Source organism: Rhinatrema bivittatum, chromosome 4 (genome assembly GCF_901001135.1).
Source record: "Rhinatrema bivittatum chromosome 4, aRhiBiv1.1, whole genome shotgun sequence".
Lineage (NCBI taxonomy): Eukaryota > Metazoa > Chordata > Amphibia > Gymnophiona > Rhinatrematidae > Rhinatrema > Rhinatrema bivittatum.
Genome location: NC_042618.1, coordinates 212,921,975 through 212,948,495, shown reverse-complemented (window position 1 = coordinate 212,948,495; position 26,521 = coordinate 212,921,975). Strand labels below are relative to the sequence as shown.

The following is a 26,521-nucleotide window of genomic DNA, read 5'->3' as shown; positions in this document are numbered from 1 at the left end:
TATAACATGCACGCGCAGCATGTTATAAAATCAGGGGTCGACGCGCGCAAGGGAGTGCACACGTGCACCTTGCGCGCGCCGAGCCCTAGGGGAGCCCCGATGGCTTTCCCCGTTCCCTCCATCCCCCCCCCCCCCACTTTTATTTAGTAATTTACACCTGCCGGCCAAGTGCGGGCACTCAAACCCTCGGCACGGCCGCTGTGCCGGAGGCCTCTGTCCCGCCCCCGGACCGGCGCCCCGCCCACGCCCCGCCCACGCCCCGCCCCTTTTCCAAAGCCCCGGGACATACGCGCGTCCCGGGGCTTGCGCGCGTTGCCGAGCCTATGCAAAATAGGCTCGGCGTGTGCAGGGACAGGTTTTCGGAGTTACGCGCGTAACCCTTTGAAAATCTGCCCCTATGTGTTTTAGTTGATGGCATTTGGTATGTGAAAAAAAAAAAAAGAGGATAAATGTTGAAAGTTGTAGAGTGCAAGTGTGAGAAGTGAATGAATGAATGTGAGACCAAGGAAGAAAAGCTGAGAAAGAAACTAAAAGAAAGCTAAAAATGGAAGAAGAAAGGTGGTGTACATATTGTTGATGAAATTCTTGGCTTTGGGGTAGGCCAAGATGATTTTTCAAAAGTTATTTTTTCCCCAGGTGGAAAAGCAGGCTGATCATTTCAAACATTTTTAATTGGGAAACTTTAGCCAGCATTTGAAAATAATGGTGAGTTGTTACAAGATTTCAAGGCTGCTATGTGAGAGAATAAAACAAGGTTTGTGGTGGACGGTTTTCCTATTTTTCATCTAATGTCAAAAATATCAAAATCAGTCACTTTCGAAACAATTGGAGCTGCCTGGTTGCAGCGGCACTCTGGCCAGAAGTTACTGCTGCCTCAAGCAGGAATACCTAGACTGAGGTTTTTGGGTTAAGGCATCAGTGAAAAACCATGAAACTGCATGAGTGAATAGGTTAAGTCATAGGCGGAACAGATGGCATCAATAGAGAATTTAAAGTGACTTTGCCTCCTGCATTCCCCAAATATCTTTTATGTTGCCATGCCAAATATCATTTTGAACATGAATATCTCATAAATATCCTATTTATAATAGCTGCTATTTCTGATTAGCAAGAGAAATTCAACTTCTGGACCCCAAAACTCCAGTGGGTGAATTATGCCTTCATTTTTAAATTTAAAAGGGAAAGACTGTAGCATACTTCATTTATTCTTACATGGATAGGCACAGGTTCGGTTGGTTTCTCATAGGCACAGATGGAAAATGCACTGCATATGCTGAGACTAAACCTGCCCTGACGTGCTGTCTCTTTATTCCAGGCTCTGCCTGAGAGCTCCAAAAGAGTCCTCTCAACCCCTCCTGCAGAACAAGTAAGACTTTCTTTTCAATACCTGAACTGCCTGGTATTTGGTTGGTTTTAACCGAGAAGGCTGTAGGCCAGCAGGATCTTTAAATGAGCAATATAATATAATCTCTGACTTTCCTCCAACCATCTGCCTCCCTAGCAGCAGGCATTGTCCTTTCCCCTTGCCACCAAACCCTTCCCAGCTTCCCTTCCTGTCCCCTATCTTACCTCACCGCAACTCTCCCAAAATGGCAGAAACTGTTAGGCCATTCCTGGACTCAGTAGTGGCAGTAGGCAGCAATAGGGTGTTAGGACTAAGAAATAGAGAGCGAGCCATCATGCACTCAGAGTTTCCGCAGTGGCCATGCTAACCCTCCCTTGCACACGTTTCCTATTTGGAAAGGATATTTGTCTGGGAAAGGGGGTCACTGTGGTGCTTGTGAATATACGATGGCTCAGTCCCCATGTTCACTCACAACCTGCTTCTGCTTCTGCCACTGCTGGGCCCAGGACTGGCCCCCAACAGCTTCCCCTCCTTCAGGAATGAGGCGAGAGGGGGAGGAAGAGTATGTAAACCCTTGGCGGGGAGGGGTGAAAGTCTATGTAGCTTTGGGGTGGGGGATTGGTTGGGTTGGCCATATTTTCTCAGGTTGTAAAATATTATAGATGTTTGAATATATCTTAATATTCAATAAATAACCTGGTGGAAGTTTTAAAGTTTTTATTTTGTAGCTTTTAATTTAGGTTTAAGAGTGCCCTTCTATTTATCGTTCATTTATTTTCACATGTACCACTCTGTTGTTTTGAACAATTAAAGCATATACAATTTAAAATCAAATGAACAAAGATACATAAGAATAAAAATACAGACATAAAAGTCTTCCAAATGTCAAATGATCTATCACAACACATTATCTATTCTGCTAAATTAAACGAGCTTCTGAAAAGTGCTGCATATTTATTTATTTATTTATATTTGATATCCCACTTTTTTCAACAATAAGGCAGAAGGCTCGTAATCAGGGGTGGGAGTGAAGGTGGAGATAGTTGTAACTTCTTCCTGGAGCGGGTTGTGAAGTGGAATAGAAATCAGGTACCTGTTGCATTCATATAGAAACATGACGGCAGAAAAAGGCCATCCAGTCTGCCCATCCGTCTAATTTATCTAGCCCTTACAATTCCCATCACAACCTCAGAGATCCCTTGCACTTATCCCATGCTTTCTTGGAGTATCCTCCAAGCTTTTAGAATTGGGTTATCGCTGGCTTTTCCTACGACTTTGCAGGTGTGCAAGAGATATTCGTTAGTGTGACTGACTGCATAAGAGTATCCCGTCTTATTCTTTACAGCATTTAAGATACAAGCTATACCAACTGTAATGTGTGAGATGGTGTCTTTACAAGATGTATGTATACAGTTTGTGTGAGATGGTATATTAATAGCACTTGTGATACAAGGGGAGGCCAATTGTCAAAGCAATTTACTTGCATTAATCAGCTGTCAGTCTGAGAATTGTCCTCCATCAGTATGGCATTGAGGAAGAATATGTGTCATTTTAGACACATTTGGATGAGGTGTTCCCAGGACCAAAAGACAGGTGCATAGATTGCATTTTCAAATTTTTGCACGTACTTTTCCAGCAAGACCCTAAGCACAGAAAAAACCTGTGCAACTGATTGCAAGGACTTCGTACCCGCGACAAGGTACAAAGTGAAAGTATGAATGTGTGGTGTGGACTATAATATTTAGTAAATGTTGTGATCTGCTTAGAATGAGTATTTTTTATTTATTTGATTTATATTCTGCCTTTCAGACTCTTCAAAGTGGATTGCATTTAGGCACTGTATATAAGTGGAATACAAAGGCTTTTAAATAAATAAATAAGTAGTTTGACTTGTGTAATATTCAGTTAAAGGCTGTGTTAGTAAAGATGTTAGTAAAGGTCAGGGGGCACCAGAGGGCACTCTGGGGAAAAATAAAGAAGTTCACTGTTTCGGGTCAGACTGTGTGATTGAGTCTCTTTGGGATGAGGGCCTGATTACAGCTACATAACTAGAGCTTACCCATTCTATAACATGACAGTGTGTACTTTCACTGAAAACTGGTACAAAGCACAGTATAGACAGTTTGAAAATTGCCCCCTATTTATAAAGAGTGAAACAGTGTATCTACAGGACATATTTATTTATTTATTTATTTATTTATTTATTTAACGTTTCTTTTATACCGATGATCGTTCGCACATCGCATCGGTTTACAGTGAACAAAAAACCATTGGGCAGAGCCCTTACAATTAACAGATAACATAGTAAACTAGGCAACATATAAATAATTTTTGGGAGGAGCCCTTACATAAAATACAAACATCAATGAGTAAATGCTATGGGTATATGCTATGGGATTGAACTATAACAATAACTATATACAAATGAGATGGTATATTTGCAGCATGTGTGGTAGCTTAGGGTGAGGTTCCCCCTCACTCAGGCATCCTCTTGAACTGACATACTGCCTGTCCCATCAGTTGGTCTCTGGAAGGTAGATTACTTCTCCCCAGACCCCCTCCAACATACTCTCAAAGTGAACAGTTTTAAGTCTCAGGAATGGTCTTTTCAGTACTTTGAAAGGAAAGTAAATTATGTTTAACCTCAATAGGTCTTTGGCAGACATTGAAGCTCCAAAAGAGAATCAAATGGCAAAACAACAGCAACAGAACATGGAGAAAAAGGATCCCATCCCTGTGAGCCCGCTCAGTCTGGTAATGAAATATCAACATCTTCTGTCAATTTATTATGACTCAGTGACAGTCATTGCACTGATACTGAGACCCATTCACAACATATAAGCTTGCAAGATCTTCATGGATCTGGTCTTAGAGTTGACCAAGCTAGGTTTTTGTCATCCTTCCTATAGCAGAATGTAGTGGGGTAGGAGTTAGAAGACCATGCTAAACCAAATTCTCTTAATTAGCATGGAGCTGGATGACAACAACATCTTAATCTTCAAGGTACCACCTCACACACCATCACAGACCAACACTTCCTCCACTCCAGCACTACTGCTCTTGCTGCAAACTGAGATACAGGTTCCTGTAGGATAGTGGCCTAATGACACCTGCAACAGAATGTTCACCCTGCCAAGACAGGACCCCCAAACATCCCCCAATTCAGGGCTGGCGGAAACACTAGGAGAACTAGGCCTGGGCTAGGGCGCCGACCATTAGGGGGTGCCGCTGCCACTCGTGAGAAGTAGGAGGCAGGGCAGGGGGGCAGCACAACTGGGAGGGGGGGTGCAAGGTAGAAGGTGCCTAGGGTGCCTAATCCCCTTGCAGTGCCCCTGCCCCCATTCACTTTAGATTGTACCCTTATTGTTCCTCCATCTAGGAAATGGAGCACAGATCTCTTCTTGATATCTACAGTATGCCTGAAACGTAAGCCTGCCCTTCTTCTAACTCTCCTTTAGATGGGATATTGAGTTCTCTCCTTACTCCACATTAGATGGTACTCCTGACCTTACTCCCCCATAGATCTAACATCACCTCTCCATCCCACATTAGATGGGTCCCTTTTCACCCTACCTTAGATAAAACACTGACCGTCTCCCCATCCCACCTTAGGTAGTACTTTGACTCTATCCACATGACAGTATATTTCTCCAGGAATGTTAAACCCAGTCTTTGAGGGTCACAACATAGTGGTTTTTAGGACATCCACAGTAAATACTGATAAGACATATTTGAATATAGTAACTCTAGCTTATAATTAATTTACAATTATAGCCCCCATCCCAGTCAGCTTTTGCGAATGGGACACTTGGAGAGGGTCATGGCCTATACCTCAGGGTTCCCGCACGTGATGGGGGTGGGGGACACTCGGACTCTTTTGCACACCCATCTGTTCACACCAAAAATCACTCTTCATTCTGTTGTTCAAAATAAAAAGTCTTCACTGAAACTAGTGGCAGGATAAGCCACCAGGGACTAGTGCACTACAATAAACAAAAATTCCAAAAATACAGTCTTGCACATACTTCTTCCCACAAAGATAAACTCATTTGACAGGCCCCTGGACCCTCTCAGTACCTTTTGGGCCTATAGATTCTTCTAGTTCCTTTCTTTCTCTCTTGTTGACTTGCTTGACCTGGCAACACCCTGGATTTTCCTATGCACACTGTTCTTTCTCCCTTAGGGCTCCCTGGTACACTCATCCAAGATTCTGCTGAATCCCCCTCTTGCTAGAGTCTCCTCAGAACCTGATAACTTTTTTGGGAACTCTTCTTCTTCTGGGCTCCCAGGTACTTCAGAAACCCTGAAATTCTCTCTTCTCCCCAAACCTTCCCTGAGGAAAGATAAGGCCCACCAAGTGTCCTGTGCAAGGAGACATCTGCTCCTTCAGCCCTGTGCTGAGGCTGATGCTTTACTCCCGAGCCATCGGACTGCATCACATGGATGCAGCCATTTTATACTAACTCACAACCCCTCCCAAGGGAAGCGGCTCATTTCACTAGCACATCTCACTACGCCGACCTTACACATGGATGGAGACCTCTGACGTACACTACTAGCATGGTAACCTGTTGAGGCCACTAATACCATACCACTAAGGAGCGACCACTAATAGTAAGGAGCAGTATTGGGCACCCTGTCACACATATTTTATTGATCCTAAAAACCTGATTATGATCCTCAATCAGAGTTTAAACAGTTGAGTTTAATTGTTAAGAACTTGGAGGCACTGGACTTTTGTGTCAAAGCTAAATATACAGTCTCTTCATAATCTCTGTCCTATATACAGTATCTGTAATCTTTATGTAATGTATTTATATGTATAGAATATTCCAGTAGATGTGATATATTCACAGAGCATGGGATATCTACAATGTACATGTGACATATGCTGAATAGGTAAAGTATGTGTCATGAGGGGGTAATTTTCAGTAGTATGTATAACTCAGCACATACAAGCCTAAGTAGGTGTTCCTAAAGTTATGCCTGTACTTCATAAATTGTGCAGCGCGAGCCACACGGTTTAAAAAAATACTGCATATAACCACATGAAAAGTACACATTTATATTTCAGTACATGTGCAAGTTGTTTAATGCAGATATCCGTATGGTTTATTCACCTGTTTTATAAATCTGCGTGCATATATTTTACATGATAAATAGTTGTAAAATGTGCCTTACATGAAGGCAGGTATTTTATAAAGTTGGCTAATCTCGCTTATGAAATACTTACAAGCTTCAGTTCGGTGAGACTTCCACCAGTTGACTCACAGTTTCACCAGTTCACCCACATCCTCCACCAATTCATATACACCCTCCATCACATGCTCCAGACCCCCCACCCAAAATATGTAGAGAAAAATGAAGTCAGATTTAATTAGTAGGTGTAAAAACATGCATGCTTGATGATGGATGGATGTACTCCATTTATAAAATATGTAAATGTGCACATACCCGCCCTGGAACACCTTCAAAACGCTCTCTTTGTGCATGCATATTTTTCTGCACAGCAGGGACAGTACGAGCATACTGCCGCCCTTCTGAAAATTTGTTTACCGTGCACAGAGGCCTCTTATGCACATATTTGCTGATTTTATGCAGACAACCCCTGCGTATGTCTTTAAAATTACCCCCTTAAAGTTCACATGATATCTAAGGCATGACTTCTCAAAACTGTTCTGGTGACCTCACAGTCAATCAGGTTTCAGGATATCCCCAATGAATATACTTGCGATAAATTTGATTATACAAAGCCTCTAATGTATACATATTTGTCTCATGCACATTTATTGGGGATATCCTGAAAATGCAACTGGTTATGGGGCTACCAGACCAGTTTGTGAAAGTATACATAGGATATGAAGCAGGGATCATGACAATATTATCTGTATCAGTTTGCAAGGATGAGCTCCATGGTATGATCTCTTTTCCAGATGACGTTATCTGTCAGAGGTAGGGGGAAGTATTTTTCCAGAACATGAGGAAATGTCCCAAACGCATCTAGTCTATAGTAATGAAATTCCTCTAAGATTCATTCAGCACGCCTGTAGCTTTTTCTACAGTGTCTATGTTGGAAGGGCTTGGTACAGCAAGAGCTTTGAGTTCCCTCTACAACCAACATTCCCTATAGTGCCTCTTGCTGGGAAAGGCTGAAACTGCAGGAGTTGCAATTTCTCCCATAGTTAGTGTTTTTGCACCATTCCCTACTGTGCCTCCTACTGGGAAAAGCTGAAACTGTAAGAACAATGATCTTTCCCAGAGTCAGTGTTCTTGTTTCATTCCCTATATTGCCTTCTGTTAGGGGAGTCTAGGATTGAAAAAGCTGGTTGTTCTCCTAGAACTTTCCTTATCAGTCCTGGGAGAGGAAATAATCTATGCCTGAACATACTGGCAGAAAGTTTGAGTAGCCTGACCAGGAAACATCCATGTATGATGTAGCAAATTCAAAAAGACACCATCTGGGTAGCTTCCTTTTGAAATTAGGTAACAAACAGTGGGGCGGATTTTCAGAGCCCTGCTCGCCTAAATCCGCCCAAAACCGGGCGGATTTAGGCGAGCAGGGCCCTGCGCGCCGGTAAGCCTATTTTACATAGGCCTACCGGCACGCGCAGAGCCCCGGGACTCGCGTAAGTCCCGGGGTTCTCCGAGGGGGGCGTGTCGGGGGGGGCCGGTCGTCGCGGTGTTCGGGGGCGTGTCAGCAGCGTTTTGGGGGCGGGTACGGGGGCGTGGCTACGGCCCGGGGCGGTCCGGGGGCGTGGCCACGCCCTCCGTACCCGCCCCCAGGTCGCGTCCCGGCGCGCAGGAGGCCCGCTGACGCGCGGGGATTTACGCCTCCCTCTGGGAGGCGTAAATCCCCCGACAAAGGTAAGGGGGGGGCTTAGACAGGGCCGGGTGGGTGGGTTAGGGAGGGGAAGGGAGGGGAAGGTGAGGGGAGGGCAAAAGGAAGTTCCCTCCGAGGCCGCTCCGATTTCGGAGCGGCCTCGGAGGGAACGGGGGTAGGCTGCGCGGCTCGGCGCGCACCGGCTATACAAAATCGATAGCCTTGCGCGCGCCGATCCAGGTTTTTAGCAGATACGCGCGGCTCCGCGCGTATCTACTAAAATCCAGCGTACTTTTGTTTGCGCCTGGAGCGCAAACAAAAGTAGGCCTATTTGCGGAGTATGAAAATCCGCCCCAGTATGCGTCTACAAAAGGTATGCTATGCATACATTGAACCTGCTATTTGTGCAAACAGCTAGTGAGAGTCAAAATAGTGCGCATATATTTGAAAATCAAACGTGGATGCATTGTTTTTTCCTCCCCTGACCTAAACCTGACCCCAGGAATGCCTCTTTATAACCCAGTTAAAGGTTTGTGTGCTATGCAAGCTCCTGACCACTTTTAGCCAGGCAGAGGGAGGCAGCCTTCAGCCAAGCTAATTTACCCAGGTGAACAGGTATAGATAGACTTGAATATATGTCTTTGAAAATGGTCATCATTAGGTTTATCACATGCTGGAAATAACTAATTTATTTTTCCCTCCTCAGCAATTTGATGGCAGAGCCCAGGATCCAGGTGAGTCTTACTGTGGTCTTCAGTTTAATGGAGATTTTTCTACCTTCTACAGGGGTCTTTTGCGTCATATCAAACAGTGTTGCTGGCATTAATATATGAACATAATTTATCTGATGGATTTCCTTTGTTCAGCAGCTGTGAGGTACCTTGTGGCTTGGTGGCAGTGGAGAAAACCAGTGTGATATGCCACCTCTTGGCTTGGTGTCAGTGTGGGGTGGCACCCCAGAGAATCCTGTGAGTTGTGGCAGTGTAGCTTGACTTTGGAGGACCTGAGTTTGAGCCCCAGATTGGGTTCTCCATTCCTTTTTTTAAGACATCAAATGTAACCTCTCTGATCTATGTTCATGTGGTTTTTTTTTTGCCCGGACTACTGCCGTGGTGGCCCAGACTACTGCTGTACCACCAGGATGATAAGAGCATTGCAATTAGTCCAGTATGCTGCTGGGCTGTGGATGAAGAAATCGTACATCACCCTACCTTGAGAATTTATATTGGTTTTTCAGTTCTACTCAAGCCAAGTTTAAGATCTTATATTTGGTGTTTAGGCCACCAAAATGAGTAGGTCCTAGTTCTTTAAAATACCAGTTATATTAATATTTGTTATTATGTTTATTCTTGAATCAGGGGCCGCAGAAGATTTATTTCTATTTGGACTTCTATCCCATCTTATCAAACTCACAGAAAATGCCCAAAAGTGACTTAGAAACATATTAAAAATATAGTAAAATACAATATGACAAGGTGCATGGGGGCAGGGATGGAGTCAATGTCACCCTCTCCCAGGACCTGTGGTGAACCCATTCCTTTTTGGGCTCTCTCTACGGGAGCCAGAACCTGGGAGAGGCACACACGAGGACTCTATTCCTGGCCCCCACCTTAAATCTGCTGCCACTACAATCGAGCTTCAGACCAGCCCCCGATTCAAGATTATAAGGTCTGTGGGGTGGGCAAAAGGAGGAGGGGGAGAGAATCTGTGAGCTAGTGGTTGATGGAAAACCAGTACTTACATTAACTGGTTTTCTGATCGTCACCAGCTTCCCTCAAAGAAAATCTATCAGGTTGGCCCAATACTGACTGATTGGCAATCTTATTGCCAGCTAGCCCAAAACATCCAAGCAACCAGGTAAACTTGCAGAAACAGCATCTTTTAATCTTCTTGCAAGACTGTTGGTTCACAAATCACAATGCATTTCCTTTCTTCTTGAGACAATAGTTTTTCATAGACAGATAGCAGGCTTTCATTTACTGGCAGGCAGAAAGCTCCTTGCAACAGCATAAACTCCCTTTTAAGCCTGTAGCTTACCACTTTATAAGCCTCGCCTTAAACTGCACACACCCCAGGCTTCTAACTGGGCTATGCCAACCTGGAGTAATAGTGCTGGGTCTATTCTGGCCTCGTTCTGATCAGTCCTTACCTCTCTGGCAAACACCTGCTGGCAGCTGCTCGGCCCTCTGCTTGTCAGCTGCTCTTTTCCATTCTTTCCAAAGACATTTCTTATAGTTTAAGCCATGCCCAAATCAGGCACACCTGTCTCCATGACTCCTGTGCCCTTATTTATAAATATTTGATATTGCATCTTTTCTAAAGTTAGTCTCAAGGTAGATTACAATTAAAATTGCAATCCAAATTGCAATCAGTCAAATAAAAAATATCAACTATGAGGTTAGAGCATGTATACAGCAGTGGCGTAGCCACGGGTGGGCAGCTGTTCTCCCAATTTAGACCCAGGCCCACCCAACTGGAACCAGAAGTGGAGCCCCGGACCTGCAAGGCCGTTATGGGATCCAGGGGCGGATTGGCCTATCAGGGAATCGGGCTTCCCCCGGTGGGCCGTCTAGCTGATCACGTGGCCTTCTCTGCTCCAGCTCACATTGAGGGCGCCGTGTGGCTGTGACGAGCCCTGCAGCACAAGGCGTCTCTGCCAGCCGCCGGCGGAGTCCAGGTTGGCGGGGGCCGAAGAAATGAAGACCAGCGCTGCCAGCCGCTGCCAGAGACCAGGCCAGCGGGGGCCAAAGAAAAGAAGACCGGCGCAGCCAGCCCTGCCGGAGTCTAGCTGTTCAGCTGGGGGCCTTTGTGTGTATATGTATTTGAGATCGGAAGGGTGCTTCTGTGTGTGTGTATGTGAGAAAGGAATGGAGCTTCTGTGTGTGTATGTGAGAAAGGAATCGTGCTTCTGTGAGAGTGTAATGTGTATGTGAGACAGGGAGGTTGCTTCTGTATGTGTGTGGTGTATATGTGAATCAGGGAGGGTGCTTGTGTGTGTCAATGTGTGTGCGAGAGAGAGATGTAGCATGTTTTTGGCTGGCTTGTGGCTGTGAGAGAAAGGGCATGTGTGTGATTGAGCCTGTTTGTGAGATAGAACATGTGTGTGATTGAGAGCTTGTGTGTAACTGAAATAGAGAGAGCATGTGTGTGATTGAAAGCCTGTGTGTAAGTAAGAGAGAGCGAGAGCATTGTGTGATTGAGAGAGACTGGCCAGAGAGGTGACGTGTGTATGTGTGAGAGAGACTGATCAGGGAGATGACTGGTATGTGTTTGCTTGTGTGTGTGTGTGTGTGTGTGTGAGAGAGAGAGAGAGAGAGACTGGTTGGGGAGATGATTGTTGTGTGAGAGATAGAAACTGGTCCTGAGGGTGTGACTGGTGTCTGTGTGTGAGAGAGAGAAGAGACTGGTTGTGGTCTCTAAGGAAGAGGACCGTGAGGACAGCTTCAGCAGCTACTGCTGCTTCTGGTGTGGCCTGCAAGGGAAAGGAGTAGGAGAACTGCTGGAGAGGGTAAGTAAAGGTGGCTTTTTAAGTTTATTTTTCTTGATTGACTACCATTTTAATTATTGGGTAGTATGTGATATGTCTGCTGTTTGAAATATTTTATTGGTGTTTGGTAAAGCTTTCAAAATGTGCATGAGTCTTTAATTATTGGATATTCTATTCATCAGCTGTTTTGAAATTATTTTATTAGTATGATTTTATAATTATGATTAATGATTTATATATCTTGATTTTATTGTTTCATGAGGAATGGTTACATTTTTGTTTTTCCATTGTTGCACTGTATAGAGTCTGGCGTGATGTGTTTTACAGTTCAGTTTTTGTCTGCACACTTCTATTTATACTTTATGTGGCTTTATTCTGTATTTGGTGAGGGTTTGTGTTCTGCATGCAAAGACTGAGATGAAGCATTCTTTTAACATGTGGTTTCTCTGTAGGGATCTGTAGTAGCTTGGCCTGTTCTGTTTTCCTGATAGGAGGTGTATTGATATTTTAGATTCTGGTGTAATATTTGTGGTATTCCTTTTCATAGGTAGGGTTGTTATTCTTTGAGTGCTGGCAGATAGTACTGTGTTGATACGGGAGGACCATGCTGAAATATATCACAATAGGTATGATGCCATATGAATTCCAAGATGCAAAGTTTTCTTGTTGGCATCACAACAGTGCATGAAATTATCACAACATATATATTAAATTTACCTCAGAATGTCACTTTTCATGTAAAATATGTTATACAATCATATTTTAAAATTGTGTATGGGGAGGTGGGGGGAGGGCGCCAGGCTATAAGGTTTGCCTAGGGTGCCTAATACTCTTGCACCGGCCCTGTGCATAGCAGCAATGCTCCCCCCCCCCCCCCCCCCCCCAAAGTACCCCTGCAGGAAGTTTTTAATGCTGGTAAGTGCTTGAAATAATTGAGGTAAAATGTTTTAAAGTTTCATGCATGATGCATAATGGCTGTTACAAATTACTTAGAAAGCCATTCTAGGGTGCAGTAAATGGCATTATTTATCAATAAGAAAACAACTAGTAGGTCTCAGACCTGCATGCCTACAGCCCACCATGTTAACCTTGTGCCCACCCAAAAAATCAATTTTGGCTATGCCACTGTTATACAGGTATGGTTAAAGACAAGAGGTAGATAGTAAGAAGTCATCTAGATTGAAAGAGAAAAATATAGTGCATAACAAAGAGTCCAGTAGGTGAAATGGATAACAAGAATATAAAGATGGAGACAAGAGGACAGATACATATACATTGTAATAAGCAAGCACTTTATGCTAAGATAGTAAGAAATTAAGTACGAATAGTTCAGTGGCAGATGAGGTGGTTGGGCTCATGATCAGGAAATTTTGACACTGAGGTAGTAGAGCAAAATTGTCTGCCTTGGAATCCAGGAGAAGGGCTTGGCCAAACAGCCCAATTCCCTGTATGTACCCGGATCAGTCCAGACTCCTGGGTTTTGCCTCCCTTCCAGCAGATGGAGACAGAGCAAGTTTTGACAGACTCTGCCATATATACCTAGGTGCCACCCACAGTCTACCAGTATTACTCTGTCTCCAGCAGATGGTAGGGGTGCAAGACTCACAGTCTGGACTAGTTCTTAAAAAAAAACCAAACAAAAAAAAAAACCAAGAGAAAGGGGTTAGTGTAGAAAGTTAGTCAGTTGTCTGGTTAAAGTTTTATTTAAAAAAAAAAAAAAGTTACAAGAGAAGATCTTCTGAAGCAAGGCAGGCTCCTGGGAGCTGGTTAGGTCCTGAGGGGGCCGTCCCTCCCGGTGTGCACATTGGCTGTGGCTAAGGGTCGAAGGCCCTCTCCTGCCACCGGTGCACAAGAGCTTGGGGTGATACCGGGGAGCCCTGATCACTCACCCCAACGGGACTGCCTCGGCGCCAGGGCCTGCGGGATCTGCGACAGATTAGAAAAAAAAATTATTAAAAAGTTTTCTTCCTGCGGTTTGAAGCGGCTTTTCTTCTTTGTCCTCTGTGGCGTCGGCTTGGGAACGGGCTGTTCAGTGCTTCTTCATGGTTGTTCGTTTACTCGCGCTTGCTTCTCCCGGGGTTCGGCGTTATGCTGCGCGGGGTGGCCTGCAGGGCATGCGGATCTGGTCGCGGGCGGCTGTCTCGGGATGGGCTGTGTTCTGCCTGCATCCCGGGAGGCGAGGGCACCTCCGTTAGCCCGGGCAGGGCGGTCTTACGGGAGCAAACTGTTTCCACGGGGTTCGCAGCCCTGCCTCTCTCTTCTCCTCTGCCATTCCTGCTGAGCGCGGGAAACGGCGCCATTTTGTCTCCTTGTCCTCTGGTGGATCTCATAGTGGAGGGGGAGGGGAATCTCCCACCGCCATTGTCGCCGCAGCAGCTGCCACCGCGGCTTAAATCCCCTGCTCGCCCAGGCCAGCTGCACAAAGGGACACTCCCGATTCGAATTCTGATGATTTGGAGTCTTCTTTTACGTCAGACTTTGTGTTGCTGATGCACAAAGCCTTTAAGGAAAGAAAACTTAATAAGAAACACGGGTCTGACAGGGGGAGTTTGTCTGAAAACCCCCCCCCCTCGCCCTCGGAAGCGGTCCCAGCCCGAGGGGCCAAAGGGGGGCTCCCAAATCTAAGCGCCCGGTCCGGGCGATACCTCCACAGGAGGTTACATATACGTCCTCTGAGGAGGAAGATCCGGATGGGCAGGATATCCCAACCCAGCCCCCGAGGGCGATAGACGGGGAAGGGAACCTCAAGGAGGAGGCTAGCTGAGGTTCCCAGGTAGTCGAGGGGGATGACCCAAAGGTAGTACGGCTGTTCCACAAAGAGGAACTGGGCCCTCTTATTCCCAGCATTTTGACAGAATTAGGGATTGAGGCGCCCCCGACTGAGACGCGTTTGGGATCTATGGATCCGGTATTGTTGGGCCTGCGAGGTCCACCTACTTCCTTCCCATTCCACTTTTCAGCTATGGATCTCCTGTTTAAGGAATGGTATACACCTGATTTGGGACTGAAGGTTACGAAGGCCATGGACAAGCTCTAGTCTCCTCCGGTGGAGACGCTAGAAATCCTGCAGGTGCCGAAGGTAGATGCGGCAGTTTCCGCGGTTACTAAGAAGACGACAGTCCCGGTCACGGAGTCCACGGCTCTCAAGGATCTTCAGGATCGAAAGTTGGAGTTACAACTTAAAAAGATCTTTGAGTTCTCGGCCTTTGGGGTACAAGCGGCTATGTGTAGTAATTTTGCTTTGCGCGCTGGGCTTCATTGGGTGCAGCAGTTGCTGGCCAACGAGAGTCTTTCTGAGGAGGAGGCTCGCCAGGCAGGTCGCCTCGAGGCGGTGGTGGCCTATAGTGCTGGTTTCCGCAGTTTTAGCTCGTCATTTGTTGTGGTTGCGCAACTGGTCAGCGGATGTGTCTTCCAAGGCCCATTTGGTGTCTCTCCCCTTTAAGGGTAAGTTGCTCTTTGGCAAGGAGCTGGAGGATATGATCCAGTCCTTGGGTGAGAATAAGGTCCATAAATTGCCTGAAGATAGACTGCGGTCCAGGGGATCCTTCTCGTCCTGGTCCCGGTTTTGAGGGAGTCGCCGGCCACGTGCAGCTTGGACGTCTACTCCGTCCTTTTGGCAAAACGCTGTTCATCCACAAGCCTGGTCCCCGTCCTTTCGGAAAGTCTACCCAATGATGGGCAGCCGGTCCACTTCTCAGTTCCAGTGGTCAGGGGCAGGCTGTCTCTGTTTTTCGAGGAGTGGACCAAGATCACTTCGGACCAGTGGATTCTCTCGGTGATAAGACATGGCTACGCTTTAGATTTTGCTCGCCCCCCACGCCCCCAGTTTCTAGTATCTCCTTGCGGGTACGCCGACAAGCGGGGGGCGATAAGGCAGACCTTGTAACGCCTCCTTGACCTTGGGACTGTTGTGCCAGTCCCATGGTCCGCACAACATCAAGGATGTTACTCCATTTATTTCATCGTGCCAAAAAAAGAGAGGTCCTTCTGGCCCATCCTTGATTTAAAGCAGGTCAACCGGTGTCTTCGCAACCTACGTTTCCGCATGGAGACGTTGCGGTCCATGATTGTGTCTGTGCAACCGGGGGAGTTTCTGGCCTTGCTGGATCTCATGGAGGCGTATTTGCATGTCGGGATCTGGGCGAATCACCAGCAGTATTTGCGGTTTTGGGTCAGCATTACCAGTTTCAGGCTCTGCCCTTCGGCCTTGCCACAGCCCCCAGGACGTTCACCAAAATCATGGTAGTGGTGGAGGCACAGCTCTGCCAGGAGGGGTTGTTGGTACATCCATATCTGGACGATTGGCTGATTCTAGCAAAATCAGAGGTTCTTTGTCGACAAGCGATCCAGCGGGTACTACAGTTATTGGCTTCGCTTGGCTGGGTGGTGAACATGGCCAAGAGTCATCTTGTCCCTTCCCAGTCCTTGGAGTTTTTGGGAGCCTTGTTCGACACCCAGCAAGGGAGAATTTTCTTGACCTCCGACCGAGTGGACAAATTGCAAGGGCAAGTACGAGCATTTCTATCCAAACACCCTCCGACGGTTTGGGATTACTTATGGGTGATCGGGTCCATGGCTTATACCCTGGAGTTGGTCCCTTGGGCTTTCGCACACCTGCGGCCTTTGCAATCAGCTTTACTCTCCCATTGGAGTCCAGTTTCCGAATAGTTCCACCTTCAGTTACCGTTGACTGAGTCTGCTCGGTCCAGCCTGGATTGGTGGCTCATATCGGACCATCTGACCAGGGGAGTCCCTTTGGTAGTTCCCGACTGGACAGTGGTCACCACGGATGCCAGCCTGTCAGGTTGGGACGGTCTGTCTACAGGGTCTGTGGTCCCTGCAAGAGGTGCGATGGTCCATCAATCGCCTGGTCTGGCTGGCACTACAGGCCTTTCTCCCGCTCATCCAGGGGAAGTCGATCAGGGTGCTGTCCGACAATGCCATCACGGTGGCTTATATCAATTGCCAGGGAGGTACCAGGAGCCGTCCAGTGGCAGCAGAGGCTCATCTGTTGATCGAATGGGCAGAGAGGAATCTGCTCAGCATTGCAGCGTCTCACATAGCCGGAGTCAACAACGTACACTCGGATTTTCTAAGTCTGCATCATCTAGATCCCGGGGAGAGGGAGCTTGCGGACGAGGCCTTTCAGTGCATCTGCGACAGGTGTGGAACACCTCGCATGGACCTGATGGCAACGTTCAAAAATGCCAAGGCTCTGTGCTTCTATGCCCGCTGGAGGGACACGGGAGCAGAAGGGGTGGATGCCCTGGTGCTGCCGTGGCCGTCAACAATACTGCTTTATGTCTTCCCCCCTTGGCTTCTGATTGGCAAGGTGCTCAGGTGAGTGGAGGCTCACCCGTCTCGAAGTGATCCTGGTGGCTCCCGATTGGCCGTGCCAACCGTGGTTTGCAGATCTGGTGAACCTGGCGGTGGAGGGTCCTCTGCGGTTCCTGTGTCTGCTGAATCATATGCATCAGGGGCCCATCTGTTTTGACCAGTTTGATCACTTTTGTCTAGCGGCTTGGCTTTTGAGAGGTGGCGTTTGAAAGGCAAGGGATATTCGGATGCGGTGGTGGCTACTCTTTTGAGATCGCGTAAGTCTTCCACTTCTCTGTCATATTTCCGGATCTGGAAGGTCTTTGAGTCCTGGTGTTTAGCCTGGGAGGTGGAACCCACGCGGGCGTCTGTGTCAGATGTCTTAGGTTTTCTTCAGGCGGGGCTGGCTAAAGGTTTATCCTGCAGTTCCTTGAAAGTGCAGGTGGTGGCGCTGGGTTGCTTATGCGGTTCTGTCGGAGGTCATCCGTTGGCTGCGCACCTGGATGTATCTCGTTTCCTTTTGAGGGGCGTTCCATTTGCGTCCTCCAGTGCATCGGCCCTGTCCATCTTGGAAACTAAATCTGGTCCTGTCTGCTTTGTGCACGGCTCCTTTTGATCCTTTGTCTCAGGCCACCCTTAAGGATCTTACATTGAAGGTAGTGTTCTTGGTGGCGATTACCTCGGCTTGGCGAGTATCACAACTTCAGGCTCTGTCCTGTCGTGAGCCTTTCTTGCGGAATTCAGATTCCGGTGTTTCCCTGCGAACGGTTCCATCCTCTCTACCAAAAGTAGTTTCCGCCTTTCATTTGAATCAATCAGTAGAGCTTCCGGCTTTTTCGGATCTGGGGAGGTCTGATCCCCTTTCTAAGGATCTGAAAAAGTTGGATGTGCACAGGGCCTTACTCCATTATCTTAAAGTAACTAATGCCTTTTGAGTTTCCGATCACCTGTTTGTTCTATGGAGTGGTCCGAAAAGAGGTAATATGGCATCCAAGGCCACGATTGCTCGGTGGCTCAAGGAAGCGATAAATTCCGCGTATTTATTGCATGGTAAGCCTTTACCCATTGGTCTCAGGGCGCATTCTACACGTTCTCAAGCGGCTTCCTGGGCTGAATGCTCTCATGTTTCACCACAGGAGATTTGTAGAGCTGCTACGTGGAAATCCTTACATGTGTTTACACGGCATTACCGACTGGATGTTCAGGCCCCAGATATGGGAAATTTTGGAGAAGGTGTGCTCAGAGCGGGCCTCTCCGGTTCCCAGCCCAGGTAGGTGAAGCTCTGGTACATCCCAGGAATCTGGTCTGATCCGGGTACGTACAGGGAAAAGAAAATTGGTTCTTACCTGATAATGTTCGTTCCTCTAGTACCACGGATGTTGCGACCGTCGCTGCCCGACGTCTCCACTCCGCCCTCCTTAACTCTTTGGCGACTCCCTGCCGCAGTGTCATCTTGCCGACCTCCTCCAGCGTTCCCGGACCGGCTAGACGCTGCCTTCCACCATGTTCTCCTGAAGCCTAAGGGTGCGCGCGCGCGGCGCAGCCCTGACTCAAGTACCAGCAGTGGCGCGAACCTCAGGGGCGTCCCCCTGAGATGACGCCATCATCTTCGAATATTTAAAGGTCTTTCATTTCGCTAATTAATCGAGTTAGCAAAGGGATTCATACCTAGCTGCCTTCAGGTATCGCTGCGGATGGGATTCGCTCTCCGCATACCTTGCTACTCTGCCTCCTTGGACTTTACCAGGGGTACCCACTCCTCGGGGGCCTCGCTCTCTCTTTAACTTTTCAGGTCGCAGTCTGGAACCGGTACTCGCTCCTCGAGGGCCCACGTTCCCGGACCTGCTACTGAATACAACTTCTGCCAGGAAGTCACCACTGCCTACAACACCAGTGAATAACCATCTCTCTCTCAGAGCTTTCCCTGGAACCAGGTACTCGTTCCTTGAGGGCCTACTTCATTCCAGCTCCTGGACTATTCTAAGAGACTACAGTGTGAGTGTTAACATCAAGGTTCTGTTCCTGAACTCTGCCTACTCTGCCTACTCACTATCTCAGTTTTTCTACAGCTCAGCCTTTCTGGGATCCCTGTTCCAGTGCCTGAGGTAATACAGCCTAGCCGGGCTCTTCCAGCTCACTACTGCCACCTCTGGTGGATCTCAAGAACTGTTTAATAAAAGAACTTGTGTGTGTGTGTGTGTCTCCCAATTCTGAGCCTGTCCCGTGGTCCCTCTCGGGATCTTCCCTGTGGGCGTGGTCATCTGCCACCGGCCCAAGGATCCTCCCACAACCATCACGAATAATAACAATGGATCAGTCCAGAGTCCCGCCCGATTGCTGTGGAGAGGTAAAGGAGAGTCCGCTTCTTCTGTATTTGTTGATTCTTCGGGTCTGCAGATTAATTTTTGTTCCCTGGTTGATGAACGTGGTTCACAGTTGAGGTTAGTGATTCAGTTGTGGTTTATGATTCCTGTATATAGTTAGTTTGGTTTCATACCATGCTGCTTTGACAATATATAATACTGGCAGACTGTGGGTGGCACCTAGGTATATATGGCAGAGTCTGTCGAAACTTGCTCTGTCTCCATGAGGTTATCATGGAGACAGAGCAAGATAACCAGGACAAAACTCAGGAGTCTGGACTGATCCGTGGTACTACAGGAACGAAAATTATCAGGTAAGAACCAATTTTCTTGTCATGGCCGCCGGCCGCGCTGGTCCGCGGCCAGGACCAAGTACTCACCCGCAGCGTCGGGTTAACTCTGAGGCTCCTGCTGGAGCAGGCAGCCTCCTTTGATGCTCTCCCTGTGGCCATGGCCACCGCTGAGGTCGGCCGCAGGGCCCTGCTCGGCTGGGATGACTCCGCCCCCTTCTGGCTGACTAGAGCCGCGTGCGCGGCTGAAGACAAGATTTAAAGGGGCCACGACAGGAAGTGTCGTGGCTCCTTCCCGGGACTCCTCCTTGCCTTGGGTATTTAAGGCAAGGTTTGCTCCTCAGACCTTGCCTTGGTATTGAGGCTTCTGGTTCCCGGATTCAGTACTGGTGGTCCTGATCGTCATTCCTGGTCTTCGTCCCACTTCTGTTCTCCTCCCTCGTTGGATTGATTCTTGGCTTCTGACCCTTGGACCAGCTATTGTGCTTCGCTTGGCTTGACCCTTGACTGGCTGCGGACCCTTCTCCTGGCTTGCGTTTGGATGGGCTTCGACCCTCGGAACGACTCCTGACCACTCTTCAGCTTCTACTTCTGGACTGACTCGACCTGTTGGAGGTGCCAGCCATCTAGAATCCACAACCTGCAGGAGGCGCCTGCATCCAGACCAATCTTCAGTCTTCAGGGAGTCTCTTAAGTCCCAGTGGCTGGGTTCCTACGGGCTCCTCCTGGGGGAACCACAAGCTTCCAGGGCGAAGTCTTCATCCAATTGCTGAACCTTCAAGCCCTGCCCTCCGACAGTGGGGACCAGAGAGGGTTGACTCTTTCTTTGGTAGCACTAACTTTACCTCGGAACAGGGATCCACCTCCGGATTTGCAACATTTCTTATTATAGTTACACAATACAAGGTTCCATATTAGGAGTCACCACTCAGGAAAAGGATGTAGGTGTCTTCATTGAAAATACATTGAAATCGTCTGCTCAGTATGCAGCAGCAGCCAAGAAAGCAAATAGAATGCTACGGATTATTAGGAAAAGAATGGAGATTAAATCAGAGAATATCATAACGTCTCTCTCGCTCCATGATGCGACCTCATCTTGAGTATTGTGTGCAGTTCTAGTCATCATATCTCAAAAAAGATATAGCAGAATTAGAAAAGGTACAGAGAAGGGCAATCAAAATGATAAAAGGAATGGAACAATTCCCCTATGAAGAAAGGCTAAAGAGGTTAGGACTCTTCAGCTTGAAGACGAGGTGGCTGAGGGCAGATATGATAGAGGTTTATAAAATAATGAGTGGAATAGAACGAGTAAATGTTAATCAGTTGGTTACTTTTTCAAAAACTACAAAGACTATGGAATACACATGAAGTTACTAGGTAATACATTTAAAACTAATAAGAGAAAATATGTTTTTACTCAATACTTAATTAAGTTCTGGAACTCATTGCCAGAGGATGTGGTGAAAACTATTATTGTAGCTGCATTTAAAAACTGTTTGGACAAGTTCCTGGAGGAAACGTCCATAAACCATTATTAAGGTGGAGTTACAGAAATCTACTTGTTATTCTTGGGATAAGCAGCATGGAGTCTGTCTACCCCATGGGATCCTGCCAGTACTGGTGACCTGGATTGGCCACTGTTGGAAACAGGATACTGGGCTTGATGGAACCTTGGTCTGACCCAATATGGCAAGCCTTATGTTCTTATGAGTGGCCTGGGCACTTTCTGTTTCTATAGTTAAAAGTAATGCACTACTGTCTCTATAATTGGTGACCGATGGGAGCATTGTCTCTGGAGTTACTCATTTGTTGCTTTCTTTCTGTGTAGTTTCAGGGAGAGAGTACCTGTTTAACAGCCGAACTGGAGAGCGTCGCTGGATCTAACACCTCCATTCTTGCATCTCATTTTGTCAGGACTAAGAAGAGAACATTCCACTTCATTCAGAAACATGAGCCCCAAGAGAAAGGGTTGCGTTGTTACCGAAGACATATGCCAGGGGTCCTTGAAAAGAAAGCTATACTGAAATGGAAAGATAATCCTCAGAATAATAGATGTCCCAAGGGCCTAGAATCTGCTTATTGTCTCCATCCAGAGCTGTGTGGTTTTATTTCAGAAACGCAGCATTCCAGAAACATATGCACACATCACAGGCACAGAATGTACATTGCACTTTTAGAGGTCAGTTTTCAAAAGCCATTTTCCCGTGTAACTGACTATTTTATCCGTGTAACTGGCTATTTTACCCCGGTAAAAGGACTGACGGGAAAACTGCACATCTTGTATGCAGGTAAAATTACATGTGGGGATCAACAACATATTGACTTATACTCATAGGAAGAATAGTGGTGGACCAGTGGCAGGGTCAGATCAGGGCAGACATCAACAAGTGTAGTTTTGGATTTTCCAAACTATGCACTTTGTTTTTCAGGGAAATCCTCTTTCTTTATGATGTGACACTTCTGGTGCATTCTTAAATAATAAATCTTGTATGAATTGGACTTTCTGCAGTGAATATATTTTCATAGCGATAACCTTTGCTTTCATCCTATAGTCGATTTGTGATATAACCAAAGCATAGACCACAGATTTCAAAGCACTTAACTCGAGGAATGGACACAGCTGTCTAATCAATATCAATTTTCAATTAGCATTATATACTACACCAGCTATATGTCAGTCCAAACATCGACCCAAACTTGACTCCCAGAGATTTTACATCCAGGATTGGAGTAACAACTAATCCATCTATAATTGATAGCCTCTGTAAATCAGCCACATTCAAAGGCCCAATATACAAAATTTCTCTTTTAGTAGAGTTATATACCAATTTACTATCAATTAGCCATGTTGCCTCTTTCAAACATTCATTCAGTTGAAGGATCATAGCTTCAAAATTATTTATTATTGAAACTATCAACTGGATATCATCGTCATATACATGGGTAATAAATTCAAATGACCAAAATAATCCTTTTAATGACTGTAAATAAACATTGAAAAGAAGTGGGGACAGGGATGAACTTTGGGGTACACCATATAGCATATCATGAGAGGCAGATGTAACATCTTCAGTACACACCAACCTGATAAGAAGGAAGCTAGTCAGTCGTTCACCTTCCCCTCCAAGTCAAACAACTGACAGAGACAGAAAGAGAGTGTGAGCCACTAGATCAAAGGCACTAGAAAGATTTAATAAAACCAACAAAGCGGGTTCCTACCTATCTAGACAGGTTAGATTGTCATCAAGCAGTGAAACTAAAATGGTTTCAGTGCTAGAACCAGAATGGAAACCTGCCTGACTGCGATACAAGGAGATAATTACAGCAGAGAAAAGAATCCAAGGTCACATTTTTTCAATATCAGGAAAATAGATTTTTTTTTTAATTAAGCATCTTCTCTCTGTGAGAGGTGCATTTATAATTCAAAATAACCAAGCAAATGTGGCATCAGAAAATATGGGAATTAAATGAGCAGGACATGAATCAGGACCATAAAAAGAAGTTTTTACCTGGTCTAGATATCTCTTCAGTTCCAACAAGGACAAAAAAAATCAAATTGTTGAAAAGTAGGTTGTAAAGTTAACTGGAATCCAGCCAACTCATTAATCACTCCCAGTGATAGAGATTTCCCCATCAAAGCTAGCCTACTTTGTGACTGGTTTCTGGCTTCTAACTTGGACCGAAGATCAGTAACTTTATCCTGGAAAAAAGCAGCTAGACTTTCCAGTCCAGGGATCCGTGAAGAATCATCAATTTAAAGTCAAAGGCATTCAACAGAGAATTAACCACCTTAACACCTATGGATTGTTGCCTGCCTTCATAATCAAACCCATATAAAAAGCGTTTTTTCTCTTTAAAATGAATAAGAGATGATAATTAGTGGCTCCAGTCAATGGAGAATGCTTTTATGGTTCATCTATTTATTAAATTTGTAATGTATTTAATACATACAAGAATAACTCTTGCTTTAAAAACTGCATCAAGGTAAAGAACAATAAATAAGGAAAATTAAACAAAAAGAAATGCAATATCTTGATGCTTTATCCAGTCTACAACTAGGACATGTCCAACACACATCAAGAAAAATCTTTGAAGAAAACAAAGATGCAAAAAAGTGAAAGGCAGGCATTACATGCACCAAGGGACTAAATGGGAGATATCATAGGAAAGATACAAGAGGGCAGTCTTCCAAAGGTCTTATTCAAGTACCAAAAAAAGCCGTGAGTTGAGGAGGCTCAAAAAATACATATATCGCTGCTTGATATTTAACAATGCATTTACAGGGATAATTTAACCAAAACAACCCCAAGTTGTATCATCTGGGAGTGCATCAAAAGGATTTGCTTCTTTTTCCATTGTGTGGCCTTAGCAACGTCCAGAAAAACACAAATTCTAGAATTAAAAAAAGAGCAACCCTGTGATGAAGAAAGAGCTTTAGATCCCAGTCCATACAAATGTTATATTTTAAGTTGAATCAGAAATGACTAGTTCCGCCACCTTTTCTAAAGTCCTGCTAAATCAAGGACATCATACGATTAATGAGAAGTATTAGATTGGTCTTCTTTCTTAACAAAAGGTGGAATGTAATATGCTCTGGATATAGATGGCCAATCATTTTCAGGGATCTTCAGGATTTCCACAAAATAACACTTTAGCAAAGCCAGAGGAGGAGAAGTAATTGATTTAGAAAAATTTAAAAAGTACAAAGTTTGATTTCTGATCATATTTTCTAAACTCTCCATTTTAATGTGGATTACCAGATTGTCTTTTACCAGTGAATAAACGCTATCCTGAGGTTTTCCCAATTCAAAATTCATATGTTCTAAACTTTTCTTTTGATCTGTTGCAATAGTTTCCAATTCTTTAACCTTACCCGGAATCTCTAGAAACAAAGAAGAAAGTGTTTGAAACTGAGCTGAAGAGGACATCTCCAACATCACAAGATCTACCCAGAGTCTCTCCAAACTGACAGTCTTAGGTCTTACCAGACCAATGGAACATTCAGAAGGAAGCTCTGATCGAAACCTCTTAAACTGACTCTCCTGGGACTCTCTCCCTGTCACCCCTTCTTGTCAAACTCCATCTCCAGCAGCCATCTAGAGTGACAACACTCCCAATTCTAAACTTGCTTCAGCCATCTTGGGCCCTGTTCCTGTGCAGTATCTGACATCCAATGGTGTCGCAAATATGGAACCGCTGAAGGAACTTCTGTGGGCTGGTATTGAAGAAGTAAGCCACATCTCTGGACTCAAGATCACATCAAGATCTGGAGGGGCCTAGACCACTCCTTCAACTAGTAGCCTCTCCAAGAACAAACTCCGGAGACCATCGGTACAGAAGTACATATACATTCATCAGTCCTGACAAATTCCTGTAGCTTCAGGAAGGACCCTACATTTCCCTTTCTGCTTGACCATCAAGCTAATACAGTACAAAAGCCAAAAGGTGCACATGGAGCTCAAAGCTTCATATCTGCCATGTTGGATTCGCCCCTAGACTGGGGCGTCTATAGAGCTAATTTTTTCAGCCATCTTTCTTTTTCCTTAGCCTCTGACAGAGTGTTTTTTTAAGGCACCCCTGAAAGACTGAATAATACCGCTGGTAGGGTGGCCAGGCCCCATCAGTGGGAGAAGAAGACCCAGGATTTGCTGTGCCAATGAGAGCCGCTGGTAGGGAGGCTAGGCCCCACAATGGGAAAAGAAGATCCATGACCTATTGCACCAATGAGAGCTGCTGATGGGGAGAGGCCAGGCCCAGTCAGTGGGAGAAGACATGGCCAGACCCTGTAGCGGAAGGACACTAGGTGGTGAGAAAGTGAAGGGTTGAGAGACAGAGGAATAGGAAGGGAGTGAATGGGAGGGGTGAATGAGAGAGGTAAGGGTGAAGTGGGGGAAAGGAAGGGGATAGTGGTGAGTGGAAAGTAGGGTGAGTGATGTAAAAAGAGGTGAGGAAATGAGAGAGAAGGTAAAAGGAGGGGAGGAGTTGAGTAAGAATGAAGAGGAAAGGAATGAATAAGAGAAACAAGTGAAGGGAGGGGGAGGGTGGTGTGAATGGGATGAAAGGGAGGGAATGAGAATGGAAGGGAGTGACATGAAAGGAGGGGAGAGGTGAGTGAGAAAGAAGGGGAAGGGAGTAAATTAGAGGAGTGAATAAAGGGAGAGGATTGAGTGAGTGGGAGAGGAAGAGGTGAGAGCTTAAGTGAATGAAATAGAGGAGAGGGGGTGCACAAAATACACACATACATACACTGTAGGCGAAGGAGAAGCCAGGGAGCAGGATTTCCGGTGGTGTGGTAGAGTTGCGAACTTAAGAGAATCTAATAATATTACTTGCACTCTTATCTACTACAGCTGCACCCCTGGGAGCGATGTTCCTTCCTTTCTCAAGTCATCCAAAGGGTCAGGGATTTGTGCTAGCCCTGATTTTTTTTATATATATATTTCCTTGGCCCCACTAGGTTTTATTATTCAGGGAGGTGATTAAAATTTTAGGGGTTAAATTTGACAGCAAACTATCAGTGTCTGGCCATATTGCAGCTTTGGTCTGTTCTTCTTTTTATTATTTATGCTATATTAGAAGACTTTGCCCATTTTTAGAGATCTGAATTGCAAACCATTATATGGACCAGATTTTCGTACCTACGCGTGGTTCTGATGAACTTTCATTAATATCTTTTTTACAATGGTTAAATTCACGTGATAGCCATTTACAGTTTACCATACATTATGATTTTCAGCAAATCGAATTTTTTGACATTTTAATCAAAAAAGATCAATTTTTGAGTTCTAACATTTTTGTTAAACCCTGTGCAAGAAACACTTATTTACTTTTTCTAGTTTTCACCTGTTTCATTTACGTAAAAATTTACCCATCAGTCAGTTTCTTCGCCTCCGTCGTTAT

General features: G+C 45.7%; 1 protein-coding gene across 1 annotated transcript in view; it reads left to right on the top strand.

Moving 5' to 3' along the window:
* CDHR4 (cadherin related family member 4) overlaps positions 1-22,120 on the top strand; it is a 149,013-nt gene extending 126,893 nt beyond the window's left edge. Inside the window, exons 17-20 of the mRNA XM_029599672.1 lie at positions 1,316-1,366; positions 3,997-4,099; positions 8,872-8,899; positions 21,450-22,120. Coding sequence (XP_029455532.1) covers positions 1,316-1,366; positions 3,997-4,099; positions 8,872-8,899; positions 21,450-21,505 — 238 coding nt within the window. The 3' untranslated portion in view covers positions 21,506-22,120. The remainder of the gene's footprint in view (positions 1-1,315; positions 1,367-3,996; positions 4,100-8,871; positions 8,900-21,449) is intronic.
* The last annotated feature ends 4,401 nt before the right edge of the window (positions 22,121-26,521 follow it).